The following is a 20,959-nucleotide window of genomic DNA, read 5'->3' on the forward strand; positions in this document are numbered from 1 at the left end:
CAGGTGTGGCAACTATGGAATCTTCATTGAACTCTGTAGACGGTTACTAGTCAAGAAGGCTTTGTTGATTCAGTTTCATTTTTATGAAAACAGTTGCATTCCACTTCAGTTATCCGGATCCCAGTAATCAACGTCACTTTACAGATGATTTTTAGTAAATCTTAGTATTAAACAATCTCTGATACGTGACTATCCATAATATCATATAGCAGAAGCTATAACATAACCTAATAAGTCTTGGAATAGTTTTAATTAGGGATGATGAAATAAACAAGAAAAGGTTTAATTAACGATGACATAAAAAATAAACATAAATAATTTTAAAAGAAACAATTATTGAAAGTACAATTTTCAAATTTGAATGTTTTAGTGGTTGGTGTTAGTGTTTTATATTGGACGTGTGCTTAAAAGAAGTGGAACTCGTTGATGTACATGGTTTATTCCTCAACTTATTCAGGATTTCCGAATGGTGCTCTTCATTTATTTGTAAATAGGATTTCAGGGAAGGTGCATAGACCAGTGATCTTTATTAATTCTTGTTCTTGAATGCCAATGCGAGTCATATTTGAAACTGCTGTGCATCGACTGGAGCGGTTTGAAATTTTCTGTTTTTATTTTTTTTTTTTTTTTGACGTCCAGACCAGCGCAGTTCGAAATGTTGGCAAACAAAGAAACAAATGCTAGGGACGCGATAAAATTGTGCGATAAGCAGCCATGATTGGTTGAAATACGTCCTTTCGTACCGTTTTATTGGTCAAAAGTAGTATGACGTAGTAAAAGTGTAATAGTCAAAGAAAAAGAATACATTAGCATAGAACAATAATTCCTTGAAATTCATCTGTTATCTCTGGCTAACCCTACTCTAGTCAAAACATGATCTTCATTTTCACTGTGGGTCAATGCAAGTATTCCAGCATTTTTTTTTTTACATACAATATAATTTATTGCTACGAACTAGAATATGCTTTTGGCTCATCTCTGGATGACGAATAATTAAAACAGTAATATGTTGGTCAAATACAATGAAGAATAAAGCAGCAATTCATGTAATAATTTCCACTTTTTTATTTTCTTAAAATCTAAATTGGAATCCCATTAAATTGATCTTGATCTTGTGGTGCCAAAAATAGATATTTTCGACCATTGATTCCCTATCTCAAAATACTCAATTTAGACTCCTCTATCATCTATATTATTTTGATCCAAGAGTTTGCAAATACTCTGTATCTTCTACAACAGTGATGGCCAATATTTTTTGTAAATTTACATTGTATTTTGAAAAAAATCACTGGTTCTAAAAATTTCAAAATTTTTTTCTTGAAATTTGCTCCACATACCTTCTAAACTCCCTTAAACATGACTTATTTACTTTTTTTCAGATTATTCTTCAAGAGCTACGAAAAAATATTTTATATAGTCCAACAGGTAAGAATTGTGACGTCTAGCATAAAAATAGTATTTCCCTATATAAAAAAAAAAAAAATAGAGATTTAAGGAAAATCCTGATAGCAAGGTTTGTTAAGCACACCTTCAAGAAGATCTACAAAAAAAAAAAAAAAATAAATAAAAAGTCATGCACATAGTACAACATTTGGAGGAAGGGTAGCATTTTTAGTAAAGCAATATGTAAGAGAAATGTAAATGGAGAAAATTGAGTTTAAAAATTAAAGCCACCTGGAACATACAACCTTTTAATTAAATGTCCGCCGAAACAACTTATTGAAGGGGCCTATCTGCATGAAAATTTGTGGAGAGGTTTTGTGAGTGAACCATGTGCAATTTTTTAATGCTAAAAACGAAAAATCGAAATTTTTAAACAAAACTGACAAAATTTCACCTCAGAGTATCCTTAAAAAACACACACATGCACGCATCTATAGAATTTACATTTGTATAATTTAATTCTTCCAGGTTATGCTCACATTTACATGGAATGATTCTATTTTTCACAACATAATAAAACTTATGTTAAAGAATAAATAATATATTTTATCCAAACCTGGTTGTGTTTCGTTCATTTGCAAAAATAATTTAACCAAAAAAATAGCATTTACGCCATTAATAAAATCCAAAGCACACATTCCTTTATATTTGTGAAACTTCCTTTTATGGAGTATCTTGCTTGTGATCAAGATCATGTGCATCTGCAACACAGACATAAGAGAATACAATTTTTTCAGTTGTTACAAAACGCATATACAGTCGAACCTCAATACAACAATTTCCTGGGGACTAGAAAAATTGTATTGTATTGTATTGTATTGTATCAGGGTTACTGTTGTATTGAGGCATGTAATTTTGCTCAAATTCATGTTCTGAAAGAGAATATAGTAGAAATATGTATAAAACATTACATACTGTGAAATAACATTTACTCATCATTGATTACACTACTTGAAGTGCACATTCATTTAACAGTCATGTTTTTTTTTTTTAATAAGTAGGCCTAATAAAATTGTACTCTGTCTTTTGGTTTTGAGGCTTTCAGCAACGAACATGTTTCTTATTGGTTCGAGCACAATCAGATGGTCTAGTGGTATCTAAGAGATTTTTTTAGTGTGTTATTTTACGATGCTTTATCAACTGCTATGGTTATCTAGCATCTGAGTGAGATGAAGGTGATAATGCCAGCGAAATGATTCCAGGGTCCAGCGCCGAAAGTTACCCAGCATTTGCTCTTAATGGGTTGAGGGAAACCTAGAAAAATTAAACCATTTCAAGATACCAATGTCAATGTCTTCTGCTGTCGCAATTTCTAAATATTTGCGTTCAGGATCAATTTTACCACTTGCGACACTGTCCTCTATTTCCTTGCATTTCTGTATGAAAGTTGTGTTGACTGCACAAACCCATACTTGTTAGCCACTTCAATCTGCTTTAATCCCCTATCTGAATCACAAAATGAGTTAATTTAGTATCCTAACTGATTTGTTTTCGTGTTATACCTGCTGTCATTAACAATATAAGAATGTCAAAGGCGCCTGTTGCAGGAACCATAAAGTCAAATCCTGTTGAAGGTCACGCACCCTTGAAGCAAGTTCTGTTGTAACACACTCCTTGCACAAAATGCCAAGATCGTTAAACAAAAGTATGAAAGAGGATAGACGAAATAATTGAAAACATCTTTAAGAGAGCGATACCAAATGGAAAGTTAAATATTAATTAGTAAATTAAAAAATATATTATGATTTTATTGTTGCATTGCGATTTCTCCAAAATTTTACTATCGTTGTAATGATGGATCACACATATTTCAACAAACAAAATTTAATAACACAATCTCAAGGGAAAAAAATGGAACTCTCCACATCATAATCATAATCCACAGTTAATTCCCGATTTACCACGCAAATCATCTGTAGCTGCATTTAGATTGGCAACAGGCCATGATTGTTTGGCCAAACACCTGCATAGAATTGGAATAGATCAGTCCCCTAACTGCCCATTGTGCAACTCAAACCAAGAAATGGATTCGGAACACCTCAAAATATGTGCTTCAGTGACTGATCATGACAATATCTTTGAAAAATACTGAAGTTCAAGAGGTCAAATGACTTCATTGTTAAATGCCTGGCATTAAAAAACAACATATTTCAAATATAGGAAATACGTTGGGATGATATAATTTATCATTGGAACTCAATTTATCATTATACAGGTTTTCATTGTATGTAGGTTCAACTGTATAAATTCATCCACTTTAACAACAGAGAAGGCCACCGAAGTAGCTTAGACGTTAGTGAGCTTGACTTGTGCGTGGATTAAAAAGCACTTGGGCTGTATAACCTACGTGTTTTGTAATCCACCCTTGAAACCTTAAAACTTAGTAACTCATTAAAATATCACGTTTCTCATTAGTGACATACTGTAAGTTCAAATTACTGTACAGGATGTCTGACTTAAGCCGTTCATTTTTGTTTATGCAACGCAAACAGCAGTCGAAACATGTGGGAGAATATTAATGGTTTTGCAGGCTGAATCAGGGGTCGGTATAATGTCCACTGACATCATTATGAGAATGTTATGAAATGTAACATTGTAAAATTCCTTTGCAGAATGAAAAGTTACATTGTTTGGAACAAAATTTCTGCACATTTGAAGGACAAAACTAAAATTCTTTTCAATAGTTTATTATCATAATACACTTGTCTCTTAAATTGACTGAGAATATTGGGAATTAAATCAATGACTATAAAATGTTTCATATAAAACAATTTTTATCTCGAAAAGAAAGCAAAAACGAGTAAAAGTATATTAAATTTTTGTTTGTTTGAAACATCTCAAAGAATACCCCCCCCCCCCCCCCGTGTGTGTTTTTTTTTTCTTATGAGATGGAATGGAAAGGGTCCTGATATTCACGCTGTTTCTTTACTCAAACACATCGTATGAATGAACATATCAACCAGTTTATCTGTTTATTTATTATTTTAACTATTTTCAATGGTTATTAGAACTAAAATACAAATGGTGTGAGTTAAAGAATTTCAACGACTAAAAGTATTGACTGGGTGTGTCCATCCCTAGTCGTGTTGTGTGTGATGCCTAAAACAATTTATGAACGGCCTGAGTCAGGTGTCCTATGCAAAACAAACAAGACACTGAGTAACTTCCTTCACTTTTGTGGAACTACCATAAATATACCTCACCTACAATCCGATCTGGTGACGACGTCAAATTAATCGTCCTTAGAAATTGCTCATCAAGATAATGTGAAGATTCGCTTTGTGCACACTTTTGGAATTCGGCCTCATTCTTAAAGTTGGTTCTGATCTTCTTCAACATAAGATCTAGATTACGTCTGTAAATAAATAAGTAAATACTCTAATTAATAATTTCCTATTCTTGTCCACTAGCATTATTCTTTATTCTTTGGGTTATAAAAACAAATTTATAGGGAAAATTCCTCAACCAAGAAAGTGGAACTGCTTGTCTCTCAGAAAAAGCTTCTTTCCTTTCCTCTTGGTGAAAAGTTCGACTGGCTCTCGATATATGAGTTTTTTATCTTACTAAGATTATCTTCCATTATGAGAGCCGAAAGAAAAATCAGTTCTCATTGTTAAGCTATAGGGAAATTTATTTCACTCTACTGATACAACATTCCGTTAAACAAGTCAACAGTTGTATTCAGGTAGTCTCTTCAGTTCAAACCTTCCCTTGACGTCATTTAATTTTTTTTATTTACTATATTATAATATAAAAATGCAAATTTATTTATTTCTTTTAGAAATTTTTAGAAAATTATTACTTAAGCGAAATTTTTCGAGTCACAAATATATTGATCATTACACAAAAAGAACAAATCCATAACACCAAGGAGTCTAAATGAATAATACAGTCTGTATCTGACAGTCCCGTGCCTGATCTAAGGCATCATGCCTAGGATGCGTTAGGGAATGAGTGTTGGTTCAAGTCCTCATGGGAAGGAATTTTCTCATGAAATTTCGACCAGTACACTGCAGTGTATGGAACGGTACCCACCTAGCATCGTGATGAATTTGAGGAGACAATGATAATGAGATAGTGAAATCCAGTTCCACAAGACAGCTATAACAGCTGGGGAGATCGTCATGCTAAACACAATATGATACATCCGTTCTGGTTGGATGATCGTTCACCTCTGCTGAGGTATATGGACGTGAGGTCAGGAGCCGGCTGGTCGGCCAGGATCCTTCACGGGCTGTCGCACATCAGATTTATTTATATATTTATTTTATTATATTATTTAATTTATTTATTCGTTTACTTTTTATTTTTGTATTTATTTACTCATTTATTTATTTAACTATTTATTGTATTTATTTAACTTATTTATTTCATTTATTTATTTTATTAATTTATTTAATTCATTAATTTATTTATTTGTTTTGTTAATTAATTTACTTATTTATTTATTTATTTTAAGAAGGTCCGGCAAGACACAATTTTGAAACTTGTCAACTGAAAAGAATAGAAGCAGCTGAGATGAGATTACTAAGACCGCTAGCAGGCTACACTCTCTATGACCATAAATATAATGAAGACATCCGACAAGAACTAAACATCGCAGCCATTACAGAGACAATCCACAAGTATCGGAGCAACTGGCATGAGCATGTTCTACGGATGCCAAATGATAGACTACCCAGGAGATTATTAAATTACAGACCCCTTGGATACCGAGATCGTGGACGCCCGAAGAAGCGATGGAGAGACCAGCTTTTCACCTGAGACGGAACAGACCAAATGGCCTAAACCCTGATAGCTATTGATGATGATGATGATTTATTTATTTATTTATAGGCCTAATAAGATTTATTAAACACAATGTGTACATTATTACATTTTATTCAAAAGTTGTCTTCTTTTACATAGCACGTTAGTGTGTTTGTCCTTGCTGGGCAGGTGAGTACCGGTATGTGGTACTGACCGCAGCTGTGCCCACAGAGGGTGCAGATACACTTCTCTGAGGCCGAGTGGTAAAAAAGGCAAAAAGATAAAGGTATCCCCGATTTATATTTGACAGATTTCATGCTTGGCTATTTCTTTAATTAGATTTATATACAATGACATCTTACAAAATGCGAAAAAAAAAAGATAAGTGACGCAATCACAGACTCATGTTAAAAGAAGGATTAGCAACCCATGAGTAGTGATTTCAACATAAAACCACGAAGAAAAATATAAACGGCTGAGATGAAATATTTAGGAAGTTTGAAAGGCTGTATAAGATTGAATAGGATAAAGACTGAAGACATGGGGACAGAAATGAAAATAGAATCACAAATAATAAAATAACAAAGCTGGATAGAGCGTCTATCTACAATGGAAAGTAATGGCTATAGATTGTCTGACAAAAATGGTCCTTTAGGCTCAAAATTCATCATTCAGATTGTTCTTCTCAAAATTGTGAATGTCCCATATTAAACGAATCTTCAGAAGTTAAGTATTTAGGCATTACGATCGACCAACACTTACGATGGAACAAATATATTACATATTTATGCAATAGATTACGTAAAACAATTTATATCTTTGTTATACTTCGGTCATATTTACCAATTAATATTTTACGTCTCATTTATTTAGCTTTATTTCAATCCATTCTCCAGTATGGAATTTTAGGGTGGGGAAATGTTTGTAATTCTAATCTCACTCCACCAATACTTATTCAGAAAAGAATCATTAAAATATGCCTTAATAAACCAATTGATTACTCATCTGAGCTTTTGTTTACTGATTTTAATGTTTTGAAAATTAAACAGATTTATTATATTGCCTTATTAATCTTCATACATAAAAACCGTAATAAATTCAAATTGTATCATCATAAATATGGAACTAAAAGATCCGATTTTATACGACTAGAGGAAAAAAGTTTCACAAGCACAGCTCTGAGTCATGGTACCTACTTTGGTCCAAGGTTATACAATAAAATAATTGATAAATACCCAAATTTGGAAAATTTTAGTATCAGGAATTTCAAAAATAGCGTTAGGAATTTAATTTTTAAAGAATATATATTGATTTAATATGTATATGTATTTGTATGACTTAAATTGTTAAAATTGAAATTGTATTTTTAAATTTAATTTATTCCTGTAAATTTTTTTTTCTTGACCCAGTTTGTGTCAAAAAATTATCTTTGTGTTTATTTTTGTGTTTAGATATCTCCCTGAGCACGAGTTTTTTACTCTTTCAGGGAAGAACTAAGATTGTATTTCTGTCAATGTTATTTTATTAACAATAAACAATAAACTTGAGACCTATCATCCCTCAGAGTTTGGTGCAAAGCCCTGAATCGCCTTCTATACCACAGTTAAAGTAGTACGTACTTTTCAATCTGCAATTCCGTGATCTGTTTTGCAAGCTGTCCCTGAGAGCACTGCTGATACAGCATCTTCTCTCGAGCCTCAGCAAGTTCGTATCTCAAGCGTTTGAGTCGTTCCTGTACACAACACAACAATCAGACTTTTTATATTACTTCCGTCTCTTTATCTTCCCTCAAGTATTGTTGTGTTCTCTGTTCCTGTTAAGGCAATATTTTCAATCTGGAGCCTAAATTTATATTCAAGGGAAAAGAAAATGTAAAGCATTATTTCCTCAAGATGCAGTACTGACCTGAAGTACTTCAATCTGCTGCGCAGATGCACTGAGTAACCCCTCTTTTGCTGCTATTTCGTTCTTCAACTGGTTCTCATGTTTTCTAGCACAGTCTCGAGTAGCAACCAGCTTTTGTTTCAACAACTTTTGCTGGAAGATATTAAAATAGTTGTATAGATTGTATTAATGAGATGCATTTCTGCATAAAGTTATGTATAGTACATGCACTATTTATTTCACAAATTAAAGCACAACAATCTTATTCAACTCATTTGCCCATGAGGAACATCGGTGAAATAATGATTATGGCTTTATGGGGTTCAATTAGAATTTTGAGACATTACCTCTTTACTTTATGAAAAATCTTTCGCACAAAAAACTTAATTATTTAACATCAATCTCATTTACAGATTTAATTATGGTCTCTTTTTCTTTCCTTTTATTGAAACCGTTGTTTTTTTTTACCTTGTCTTCAATGGCAATGTAAATTCAGGAAGTTGTTTTTCAATTTAAAAAATATGTGAATTAAATATCGTACATAAATAATGTCTCCAGAAGAAGTCATCGTACCTAAACAGGGCTTGGGATGGAAATCGAAGATCACAGAGGTTATAAAAGTATTCAAATTGTTAAATTGTTATTGCGTATTTCTGATTTCAAATAAAGACCTATTTATTTTCTTTTTAAAAATTGTTGTATTTCACAATTCATCATTATCGGATAATAATGCAGAAATTTGATCCGAACAAATGTAACTTTTCGTTCTGCAAAGGAATTTTACAATATTACATTTATTCGGATCAAATTTCTGCACATTGAAAGGACAAAACTAAAATTCTTTCAATAATTTATTATCATAATAGCCTACACTGCTCTCTTATTGACTGAACATATTGGGAATTCAATAAAAGGCTTTCTCAAAACATGCTAAGTATTAATGTTTCATATAAAACAATTTTTTTATCTCAAAAAGAAAGCAAAAACGAGCAAAATTTTATTAAACATTTTTGTTTGAAATATCTCAAAGAATAACCCCCTGAAATTAGTGGCATTACTTACGAGTCACTCTGTATTATCAGGACTTTCATACTTAATTATTGTACTTACATCTTTTTTCAGGCATTCACACTGATGCTGGAGCAACTTCTTCTGCTCTTGCAATTCAATCACATTGCACTTGTTGTTCTTGACCCATTCTTCCACTTGTGCCATCTTGTCCGTCATCTCTTCTATCTCCTTTGCCAAGGCTTTTATTTTTAAGCTCTTAGTATTCTATACAAAAATGCATTTCAGTCAATAACTTCAGTATTACACATAGATAAGGGAGTAATGGATGTTTACTCATCAGTACAAAGACTAGTTGGAACCTCATAAGTGACATCAATAAGGCATGACTCATGAGACAACTAAACAAATCCGAAGCGCGACAGCCCATGAAGGACCATTGCCGACCAATCAGCTTTACAACCACATTCCTCAGCACAGATGAACGAAAATTCAACCAGAACGGGAGTAACATGTGGTTAGCACGATGATCCAAATATAACATTTTCCGAAATTGAGATTAATATATATATATATTTTGCATTAATTTATTTATTTTCCATTAACCATATCAGAATCAAATTTAGATCAAATTTCATTTTCTTAACATGTCATCTACTTGTACCCACACAGAATACAGAAATATCATAAAACAATCTTACCATTAAGTGTAAGTTATTCGATACTATCAATATAAAAATGATAGAGGCCCGACAACTGATACTTAAGGTACACCATGTTGCACTATATCACTAGTATGTTCATTACAGTATACTGTGTCCCATACTGTAAGCAGCTTTTTAACCAGTCTAATGGTCAATCTCCAATGCCTACTGAATCAAGTTTCTCTATTAATATTTTGTGATTTAAGGTATCAAAGGCTTTCTATAGATCTATAAAAAAATGCTGCTCCTAGTTTCTTATTATCAAATGAATAGGACATATTGTCTCCATAACAGTGTTTAATGTGTTTGTTTACAGATATTTAAATAAATATTGCTTTTTTTTCATAATGCACTGCCTTAAAAATCTCAAAATAGATTTTCTTTCTGAGCACCATAATGCTTTCCCTTTATGATTAGTATAATGAGAAAATATGAGAGTCAGCAGAGTAATCTTTTTCCAGAATAAACAGTTAATGCTGGTCCACAATAAACCAGGAACGGAAACGACGACAATGGAAATATTGTTAAAATAAATGTACCGGTATTTAAATGTAAGAATTCACAATTAACTATTGTGAATGCTCACATTTAAATACATTTACTTTAACATTATTTCCATTCTCGTTGTCATTTCTGTTCCCGGTTTATTGTGAACCAGCCTGAACTGCCATTAGAAGTATTAGTTTTCTTTGCTACATGAAATACAATATTACTTAAACCATACAAAAGCATGATATTATGGTAAACTCTCTTACATTATCAGCCTCGAGTTGCACTACTTTGACTTTGAGATCTTGCACTTTGCTTTCAGAAGTTTCACGTAGGTTCTTTTCTTTGATCAAGAAGCGAGCAGACTGCAACAATTTGTTCGCCAATTCCTTGTTATCGTGATCCAACATCTCACTTGCCTTCTTCATCTCAATTACTTCCTGTTCCAACTGCAATTTCTCCTGCTTAAGCTCCTTCAAGTCTTGTAGCAGTTTATTTTGCTGTCTGACATCACACAAAGAAAACATACATGCATTTATGTTAAATAATAATCTCGCTAGCAAGAACATGTTCATTTCTTCGTAATTATATATGAGAAAAATTTCACGTGAATCAGATAAACACAATCATCCCACAGAATCAGCTTGAAGCATGTTGTAAAGTCATACACGAGCCCTCCAAAGAGAAAAAGTATTTAAGTTTATACAATTAAATCATGGCACAGAATGCAACAAAACATTTATTGAAGAGATTATAATATATTAACGTTAATTTATTTCATTTTGATATGCATTTGACGATATTAAAGTTAGTTGTAACAGAGATATAACCTAATTCTGAAGTCAAGTTATTTATTTAAATACACAATATTGGTAAATACGATATGTTGATACATAGGAAAGCTTTTATAAATTTAGATTTCAAAGCAAATTTTACTGGTGAAGCTATTGCAATGGAAAATGTTAATAAAATTATTAATACTGCATATACATTAGTGTGCATTTCAACAAAATTCGTATCATGTAGAATAAAATTAATTAATGCATTGCCATGAATGGACGTCAGATTAAGCACCTCCTATGAAGAAGTGTTCAGATCTCAGAAAGTATGTGTTGTAGGATCCATGTTTATTATACATTATTTTCTTGTTTTGATGCAGACTAGCACATTCTAAAATATTGGATACTTTTTTAACACCCTGTATAATAATCGGAATGAATAATCACTTACTTGTATTTTGCTGACAGATCTTGTTCTGCTTTATTCAGATTGGTCTTACAGCTTTCGAATTCGCGTCTGAGATTTTCACTGTCGCATCTACAATACTCCAGATCTTGTTGCAGCTTTGCATTGTTACATTTGCACTCACTTATGGTTCGCTGTAATTTCTCATTATCACAGTTATACTTCTCTACGTCACGTTTCAATCTCTCACAAAAGCATATGGACTCGTCTAGTTTCTTGTTTAGTTTTTCATTTTCATCTGCACAACTTTCTAAATCCAACTGTAATTTTTTGTTGATATTTTTGCTGTTCTCGAGTTCAGTCTGCAATTTCTCGTTATCACATCTTTCTTTCTCAATGTCCTGTTGCAGCTTTTCGTTGTCCTAGGGCAGAAACAAACTCATGAGAACAGAAACACATTGCCCTTCTATTCAAGAAGTAACTCTACTAACCTTGGCAGTTGCTAACTGTTGCTCACAATTTTCCAACTTCACCTCTAAGCTGTGCGCATAGACATCCAAGGCATTGAATCGTTCTGCCTCTGATTCATAACGCTCTTTATATTCTGAAATACATAAGCACAAATTTGTTACGAATTTTACGTATTTTACTTCCCTTCATTTTGATCTTATTATTTTATTATTATTATTATTATTATTATTATTATTATTATTATTATAAAAGGTAAAGGTACTGTATCTCCCGTCACATGCCATGAAGGCACTTGGGGGACATGGAAGTAGAGCCCCATGCTTTCCATGACCTCGGCACTAGAATGAGGTGGTGTGGTCAGCACCACGCTCTGACCGCCTTTTACCCCTGGGAAAGATCCGGTACTCAATTTTATAGGAGGTTGAGTGAACCTCGGGGCCGTTCTGAAAGTTTGGCAACGAGAAAAATCCCGTCACCACTCGGGATCGAACCCCAGACCTTCCAGTCCGTAGCCAGCTGCTCTACCAACTGAGCTACCCAGCCGCCATTATTATTATTATTATTATTATTATTATTATTATTATTATTATTATTGTTGTTGTTGTTGTATGTAAACAAACTTCCCCTAAAATAGGAGTTGCCCTGAAGGACAAAGTATACCAAATATACAAGTATTAGTAAATACGTACAATTTTATGAAAATGTTTTCGTGAGAAATATAATTATTATTATTGTGTTATTAATTTACTTTATGTGATTTCTCAGAAGATAGATTTAATATTTTAGAGCTTCAAAGAAACAGTCTTGGTCAAAGAGGATTCAAGATTGAATTCTTTGCAGAAATTAATAAATTTTTTTGTAATAGTGCCTCTAGCACCCACTAATAACCCAATAATTTCAATGGTTTGTAACTTATACATATGTAAATAATAAGGAACAGTTGGACCATAAATTTGATTCTTCTCATTGTTGACATCTTCTGGTTGAGTTGTATTCAATTCGAAGCATATAGTAGGATCTATTATATAGCCTGTTGTGTTGTTAAAGGCTAATATATCAACCTGCCGACAGCTTCCTGTTTCCGATAGATCATGGATTTCTTCACAGGTGGCATATCCCTTGTCGTGAAGAGCTTGAGCGATTACGGATCTGATTTTGTGATGCCTGGCATTGCGTAATGTCTCACCATGCAGGCAAGATCCAAGAATGTGAGGAAGGGTTTCTATCTCGTTGAAGCAGTGATGACAACGGTTACTGTCCATGGATCTGCCCAGAATAGCACATACAGCCGCAACATTATTATTATTATTATTATTATTATTAATTGTTTATGGCTTAACAATATGTAAATGGTTTGCCTGATAAAATTAAAAATATGAATGTTTTAAGGTGTTTTATTAAAAGCTATATCAAAAGAATTTTAACAACCCTCTGTCCCTACGTGCAGGTTTAGATTGGTGCAAGTAATTGTAATTTTATCTGTTTTAATTATTATTTTATGTTTTAATTCATTGTTTTCTTTCATTCTTTGACAAGTCCTATATTTTTTTTGCTCTTTTATGGACAAAAAAATTTAAAAAATAAAATACAGTACGTCTTCGCCATCATGACCGTGATGACTGACCAGTTGTGTAACTGGTGGGAGGCTAAGATGATAAGTATGCTGACACAGCTAGTTAAGACTATCCCCATTCATATCAACACTACGACATCTATAAATAAAACAGTTTATCTGTAAATTGGCCTCTGGCAGTATTTGCTTAGCTGAGATGGAGAACATATCGTTTCATCATGGTAAACAGATATTCATTATACCAGGTGTTTCAGACCACCCGTATCAGCCTTTTTTCTCGAAAATTATATAATACTGGTTGTTCATAAAAAAATTTTGATAACCAAAATCTATGTAAAGAATCGATTGGTTGTAGTACCATTTTCCGTAACAAACCGGAAGTAGGTGTACCTGTGGTCAACTTAGAAATTTCAAATGAGAACGTGGGTCATTGAAGGTACCATTGGAAACTACTTCTAAAAAGAAATAACTTTTACTGAAACTTTTTTTTTCTAACTTTTATTGTTTACTCACAAAGCAACAAAAATGGTATCTTCTGAGAAATGCTGTATGTTGTTCATGTACATACACTCTTCATAGTAAGTGTTCAAAATGTACGCCACCCTGTGCTAAACAATGTTCTGATCTCCACCTAACATCCGTGATTGCACTTCAGCACAGCTAAGAGACCCAGTTTAATTCATTCATTTGTACTGGGTGTTCAGTTCAAAGTGTGTCATGGCTCGCTGTATGCCGTCATGTGGCTAGCCGATGAGCCTAGAGAATTCAATCTTCCTACACTTCCGCAGAGGTGTATAACCTATGAGGCAAAGAAGTTGCCTAGCAAGTACGGCGTTCATTCTGAAGAGTACTTACCGATACGTACGGTAACGCCGGTAGTGGCAGGAATGTCAACTGTTTGGAAATACATACTGTCGGGATATGGGGAGAGGGTTAAGACGATTACTTACGTATTTGTTGACATTAACTTCGACGGTCAACATGGACACGGAGCATTTCATTTGTGTTGTGGAATGTTACCGTACACAATCGATGATAACAAATACCCTGCGTACGACTTGCCGGCGCAAAACACAGTTCGAAAGAGGTTATGGTAGCACACAGACCATACAGACCGCCATCTGTTGCTACGACGTTCAAGTTATACCATACACGTTCTCAAGTTCAGATTGGAGAACGCCTTAAATAATAGGCAACTTCTCTAACATATAAGCTGAAACTCGCTTCAAATTGGTGACCCAACAACAGTGACGTCATGACACACTTTGAAATGAACACCCAGTAGTGTCAAATGTACTATTGAAATATGTGTAAGTAGGCATATGTACAAATGTGTAAATATGTAGAAATTGGTAAAATATTTATGAAGAAATGATGTAGTGAATGAAATAATTCTGTAAACAGTAGGCCTACACTGTAGTCTTTATAAACTTCATGCTTTGCACGTACAGTAGAACTTGGTTATAACGACCTCGTTTTGTGCGACACCTCGCCTATAACGTCAAATATTCTGTGGTCCCAACTAATTCCCCATAAGACATATGCTTTCCTACCTTGCTTAATATGGCAAACACATATGCGTCTACCTCGCATATAACGTCATTTTCAACCTCAGTTTGGAATAAGATTTTCTAAGAACCAAAGTATTTTAAGAAATATTTTGTTGAAATCTGACCCTGACAAATTCTTTACAGTCTCCTTCTGTCATAGACCTCTGGAATGCAGGCGGATTCCCCACCCCATTGTAACCTGCCCGAATTCATGCGGTATTAGATCAGTTTCGACAGGAAGTTTTCACTAAGTGCACGCATTTTAACGCAGTATGGCCACTAAAAGAAGTGAGTGACACTTTAGAAGTCATTAGAATTATGAACATGTTCTATGAAGCTAGGAAAGGGAGCAGTGAAATTGCAACTGAAATTATGAACATATAACGTAATTGAGCCCTAGAAAGCGTGTATTGGGCAAGTAGAAGACAACAGTATAAATGACTGATTACTTCACTTCAAAGTAAAGTAGTTTGGTGAGTACTGAACAAACTGTTTTAATACAGAATACTGTATTTATAATTGTAGGTCTACGTGTATTTTATTATGTTCATTGTAGGCTTAAAAGTCAATACATAAATCTAAAATAAGTCTAATTAATTTTGTTATTTTTCATTTTCCACCTCACTAGATTGATAATGTGAATCTCGGTTACTACGACACTCGTTTATAACAACATAATTTTTAAGGTCCCTTGGATGTCGTTATAACCAAGTTCTACTGTACTTCGAAATGATTTTTCCCGTTTTCTTTGCTTAGGTCGGAGTATTAGACTGTCCTTCACTACTCCTTCAGACCGGTGTGCTTAAAAACAAAACATTTCTTACAATCCATATACTCTAACATCACACACCTGAACGGCTCAGCAGCCGAACCTTCGAAGTCTACGGATGAGACGTCATCACGCCAGATTTGTGAACTTCTATATAATCTAACATCTATCTGCAAACAGTTTGCAGTTTATCTGGCCTGAATAGCAGATGGACACTTTGGTAGGAGGGCGGAAATTACCTGTAGCGAGTTTACTGCAGTGTTCGCAATTATCATATTTTATGCTGGAGTTCAGTTCGTTCTGCAGTAGTTTGTTCTCATGTCGCAGCAGTTCTATTTCCTCCTGCAGCTGCTGGAACTCTTGCTTGTCATTCTGCTTAATCTGGCTTAGATGCTCGCCAAAGCTCTTGTCCATAGCAGTGATGTGTTCTTGATATTCAACTAATTTTTTCTTTGCGAACTCGAGCTCTAATGCCATAGCTTCAACATTCTGATTATCTTGTAATCCCTGCAACTTTAACATTGAACACACAGGAATATTACTTAAGTCACTCTGACATGCGTCTGATATTTGTGTCTTGACAAGTTTACATTAGATAGAATGTTAAATATTATGTTTTATTTAACGACGCTCGCAACTGCAGAGGTTATATCAGCGTCGCCGGATGTGCTGAAATTTTGTCCCGCAGGAGTTCTTTTAAATGCCAGTAAATCTACTGACTTGAGCCTGTCGCATTTAAGCACACCTGGCCCGGGATCGAACCCGCAACCTTGGGCATAGAAGGCCAGCGCTATATCAACTTGCCAACCAGGTCGACCATTAGATTGATCTTCATAAAGAATAAATGGAGATATCGTATAAAATTAGTGTAATCATATAAAAACATTTAAAAAGTTTCATCTCATGTGACGTAAAAGTGTGAAATGTATAAATGAACGTATACTGCACCTGTTTCTCCAACTCTGCTGACGTCTGGTTAGTTTGAACAAGCTGATTTTGAAGTTTGTCACACCTACACAACGCCTCCTCAAGGGCATGATGTGCCGATTCTAGATCCCTCTGCTGTTGGTTTATTTCGTTGTTGTAGTTTTCCAGGGTCTGATTCATATTGGCTAGACGCTGCTGATATTCTTGCAGCTGTTGCTGGGCTAGTTCCAGTTGTTTCTCCAGCTGTGATATTTTCTGACGAAACAGAGTCAGGTCACTGAGCTGCTGTTCTGCCATTGCTCTGTCTTGTTCCTGAGAAAATTTCATATCTTTCAATTGCTGCTGTCTTATGTCCAGTTCGTTTTCCAGATATAATATTTTACATTTGCATTCCTCCAGCTCTTGATTTGAGTCTAACTCGTTCTGCAAATCTGATATTTTGCACTTGCATCTTTCCAGCTCTACAATGTGTTCAAGATTTGAGTCTAGTTCTCTCTCCAGCTCTAGTATCTTACATTTACATTCCTTCAGTTCTTTAAGTTGTTCATAATTTGAGTCCAGTTTCCCCTCCAGCTCTAGAATTTTACATCTACATTTCTCCAGTTCCTTAAGTTGTTCATAATTTGAGTCTATCTTTCTCTCCAGTTCTAATATTTTACATCTACATTTCTCAAGTTCTTTGAGTTGTTCATAATTTGAGTCTAGTTCCCTCTCCAAAGCTAATATTTTACATTTACATTTCTCCATTTCTTGAAGCTGTTCATTATTTGAGCCTAATTCCTTCTCTAGTTGTAATATTTTACATCTGCATTTCTCCAATTCTTTAAGTTGTTCATAACGTGAGTCTAGTTCCCTCTCCAACTCAAATATTTTACATTTACATTTACCCATTTCTTTAAGTTGTTCATTAGTCGAATCTACTTCTCCCTCTAGCTCTAATATTTTATATTTACATTCCTCCAGTTCTCTGAGTTGTTCTTTATTCGAGTCTAATTCTTTCTCCAATTCTAATATCTTACATTTACATTTTTCCATTTCTTCAAGTTGTTCATTACACGAGTTAAGTTCTCCCTCCAGTTCTAATATTTTATATTTACATTCCTCCAGTTCTTTGATTTGTTCCTTATTCCAGTCTAATTCTTTCTCTAGTTCTAATATTTTATATTGAAATTTTTCAAGTTGTTCTTTACTCGAGTCTAGTTCTCCCTCTAGCTCTAATATTTTATAATTACATTTCTCCAATTCTTTAAGTTGTTCATAATTTGAGTCTAGTCTTTCCTCCAACTCTAATATTTTATATCTACACTTTTCCAGTTCTTTAAGTTGTTCATAATTTGAGTCCAGTTTCCTCTCCAGCTCTAGTATTTTACACCTACATTTCTCCATTTCTTGAAGCTGTTCATTATTCGATTCTAATTCTTTCTCCAGTTCTAATGTTTTACATCTGTATTTCTCCAATTCTTTAAGTTGTTCATAATTTGAGTCTAGTTCCCTCTCCAACTCAAATATTTTACATTTATATTTACTCATTTCTTTAAGTTGTTCATTATTCGAGTCTAATTCTTTCTCCAGTTCTGATATTCTACATTCACATTTCTCTAGTTGTTCATGATTCGAGTCTAGCTCCCTCTCCAGTTCTAATATTTTATATTTACATTCCTCCAGTTCTTTGATTTGTTCCTTATTCGAGTCTAATTCTTTCTCTTGTTCTAATATTTTATATTGAAGTTTTTCCATTTCTTCAAGTTGTTCTTTACTTGAGTCTAGTTCTACCTCCAGCTCAAATATTTTACATTTACATTTCTCCAGTTCTTTAAGTTGTTCATAATTTGAGTCTAGTTCCTTCTCCAATTGTAGTATTTTACATTTACATTTCTCCATTTCTTGAAGCTGTTCATTATTCGAGAGTAATTCTTTCTCCAGTTCTGATATTCTACATTCACATTTCTCTAGTTGTTCATGATTTGAGTCTAGCTCCCTCTCCAGTTCTAATATTTTATATTTACATTCCTCCAGTTCTTTGATTTGTTCCTTATTCGAGTCTAATTCTTTCTCTTGTTCTAATATTTTATATTGAAGTTTTTCCATTTCTTTAAGTTGTTCTTTACTCGAGTCTAGTTCTCCCTCGAGCTCAAATATTTTACATTTATATTTCTCCAGTTCTTTAAGTTGCTCATAATTTGAGTCTAGTTCCCTCTCCAATTCTAATATTTTATATTTACATTTCTCAAGTTCTTTGTGTTGTTCTTTATTCGAGTCTAATTCTCCCTCCAGCTCTAATATTTTACATTTATATTTCTCCATTTCTTTAAGTTTTTCACCATTTGAGTCTACTTCTTTCTTCAGTTCTTCAAGTTGTTCATTCTTTGAGCATAACTCTTTCTCCAACTCTAATATTTTACATTTACATTGTTTAAATTCTTTGGCTTGCTGCTGTTTTGAACTCAATTCTATCTCCAGCTCCAATACTTTAAATTTGTATTTATCCAGTTTTTTGAGACGTTCATTGCTAGACTCTCGTTCTTTTTCTAGCTGTAATATCTTGCATCTGCATCCTTCTTGCAGTTCTTTTCGATTTAAATCCAATTCTGCCTCTAACTCTTGTGTGTTATGTTTATATTTCTCGAAATCCCTAAGTTGTTCTTTTAATTTTATTTTCTTCACCTTTCCACTTTCCTGTTCAGAAGTGTCCGCATTTTCTTGTAGCTGTTTTGGAGAGTCATCTTGTTTTACCGCAAATCCCGAAGTTTCACCTTTGTTTGCATCAATATTTTTGTATTTCTGCTTTGCTAGTTGTAAGTCTCTTTTTAATTCAATTTCCCTAAGTTGCAGATCTCTGCACTGCTCTTGAGCTTTTTCTACTTCCTTTGTCAGTTCTGACATTTTCCTTTTACAATCATTTAATTCTTCAAGCTGCAATTGGGCTAATTCTAGTTGCTTCTCTAATTCTATCTCTCGAGTTTTCAATATTTTTAGTTGTTCCTGAGTATTTTCAAATTCCTTTTGTGTTTGAATCATACTGTACCTATCTTTTTCCATTTCAGATATCTGTAACTTTGCTAATTGAAGTTCTTCCTTCAGTTTCAACATTTTCTCGTGAGAGTCTTCTGCTTTCACAAGCTGCTGCTTTGTCAGCTGAATATCATTTTCTAAGTGCAATACTTTACATTTGCAGCTTTCAAACTCTTTCAGCTTCTCTTGAGTCAATTGTAATTTATTTTCTAGTTCCTCCTGTTTGTGTTTGGAGGACTCCAGTTCTTTGAGCTGTTCCTGAATTAAATGCAACTGTCTTTCAAACTGCAGTACTCTACATTTACACCTACCTAATTCTTCAACCCCCTCCCGAGTTTGTTCAAGCTCATTTTTCGTGTTTCTTTCTTTATTATCATAAGCCTCAAATTCATTTGACTCTTGTTGGATCGAATTTAATTGGTTTTGCAAATGTTCAATTTTGCATTTACATTCTTCTATTTGTGTCAGCTTCTGGTGAGTGAGTTTCAATTCTTTTTCAAGTTCCATTTCTCGTGTTTTGGATATTTCTGCTGCTTTCTGCTGTTGCTGAGCCTGATTTAGTTCATTCTCAAGGTCTAAAATTTTGCATTTGCATTTTTCCATTTGCTTCAAATCTCGCTGAGACGACAGTAATTCTTTCTCCAGTTCCACTTGCTTATGTTGAGAGTTTTTAATTTCGTTCAACATTTTCTGTTGGGCCAATTCCAGTCTCTTTTGCAGATCCAATTCACGCTGTCGTGTTTCTTGCAGATCTTTCTCTACTGCACTGTGCTTTTGTTGTAACAGCTTTAATTGCTCTTCCAGTTCTATGTCTCGTTTTCTTGCACTCTCCAGAACTTCACAACGACACATCTGAGTCGATAAATCATGGGACATATTTGACAGCTGCTGGTGAGAAATTTCTAGCTCTCTTTCTGAGGCAGTCACAGACTCTTTCAGTTCAGCGTTCTCTTCCTGAAGAATGTTGTTTCGATATTTTTCATTTTCCAGTGACTTCTGTATCTGCTCCTTCTCCTCATAGAGACAATGCTTCTCCTCTTCCAGTGTCAATATTGCTGCAGCCTTCTCCTCTGAAACACATAACAGAAACACATTGGCTATACAGATTCACGTCACTTGACTGATTGATTTGATAATGAGGTAAAGACTGTATGTAGTCAGGGTCCCTGTGCACTTTGCAGATCCATGGCGTCTC

At 34.0% G+C, this 20,959-nt stretch overlaps 1 protein-coding gene across 2 annotated transcripts in view; it reads right to left on the reverse strand.

Moving 5' to 3' along the window:
* Window positions 1-953: 953 nt before the first annotated feature.
* The window catches only part of LOC138711087 (uncharacterized), a 45,823-nt gene continuing 25,817 nt past the window's right edge, over window positions 954-20,959 (reverse strand). Inside the window, exons 14-23 of one of the 2 annotated variants that reach the window (XM_069842404.1) lie at window positions 16,774-20,834; window positions 16,065-16,338; window positions 11,954-12,066; window positions 11,508-11,884; window positions 10,544-10,781; window positions 9,187-9,351; window positions 8,098-8,229; window positions 7,812-7,924; window positions 4,647-4,798; window positions 954-2,144 (exon numbers count right to left, since the gene is read on the reverse strand). In XM_069842404.1, the coding sequence (XP_069698505.1) occupies window positions 2,107-2,144; window positions 4,647-4,798; window positions 7,812-7,924; window positions 8,098-8,229; window positions 9,187-9,351; window positions 10,544-10,781; window positions 11,508-11,884; window positions 11,954-12,066; window positions 16,065-16,338; window positions 16,774-20,834 (5,663 nt within the window). In that variant the 3' untranslated portion in view covers window positions 954-2,106. Of the gene's footprint in view, window positions 2,145-4,646; window positions 4,799-7,811; window positions 7,925-8,097; window positions 8,230-9,186; window positions 9,352-10,543; window positions 10,782-11,507; window positions 11,885-11,953; window positions 12,067-16,064; window positions 16,339-16,773; window positions 20,835-20,959 lie in introns of those variants that run through there. The other variant, XM_069842405.1, reaches the window with a different exon arrangement.

Source organism: Periplaneta americana, chromosome 12, assembly GCF_040183065.1.
Source record: "Periplaneta americana isolate PAMFEO1 chromosome 12, P.americana_PAMFEO1_priV1, whole genome shotgun sequence".
In the NCBI taxonomy this organism is placed as follows: domain Eukaryota; kingdom Metazoa; phylum Arthropoda; class Insecta; order Blattodea; family Blattidae; genus Periplaneta; species Periplaneta americana.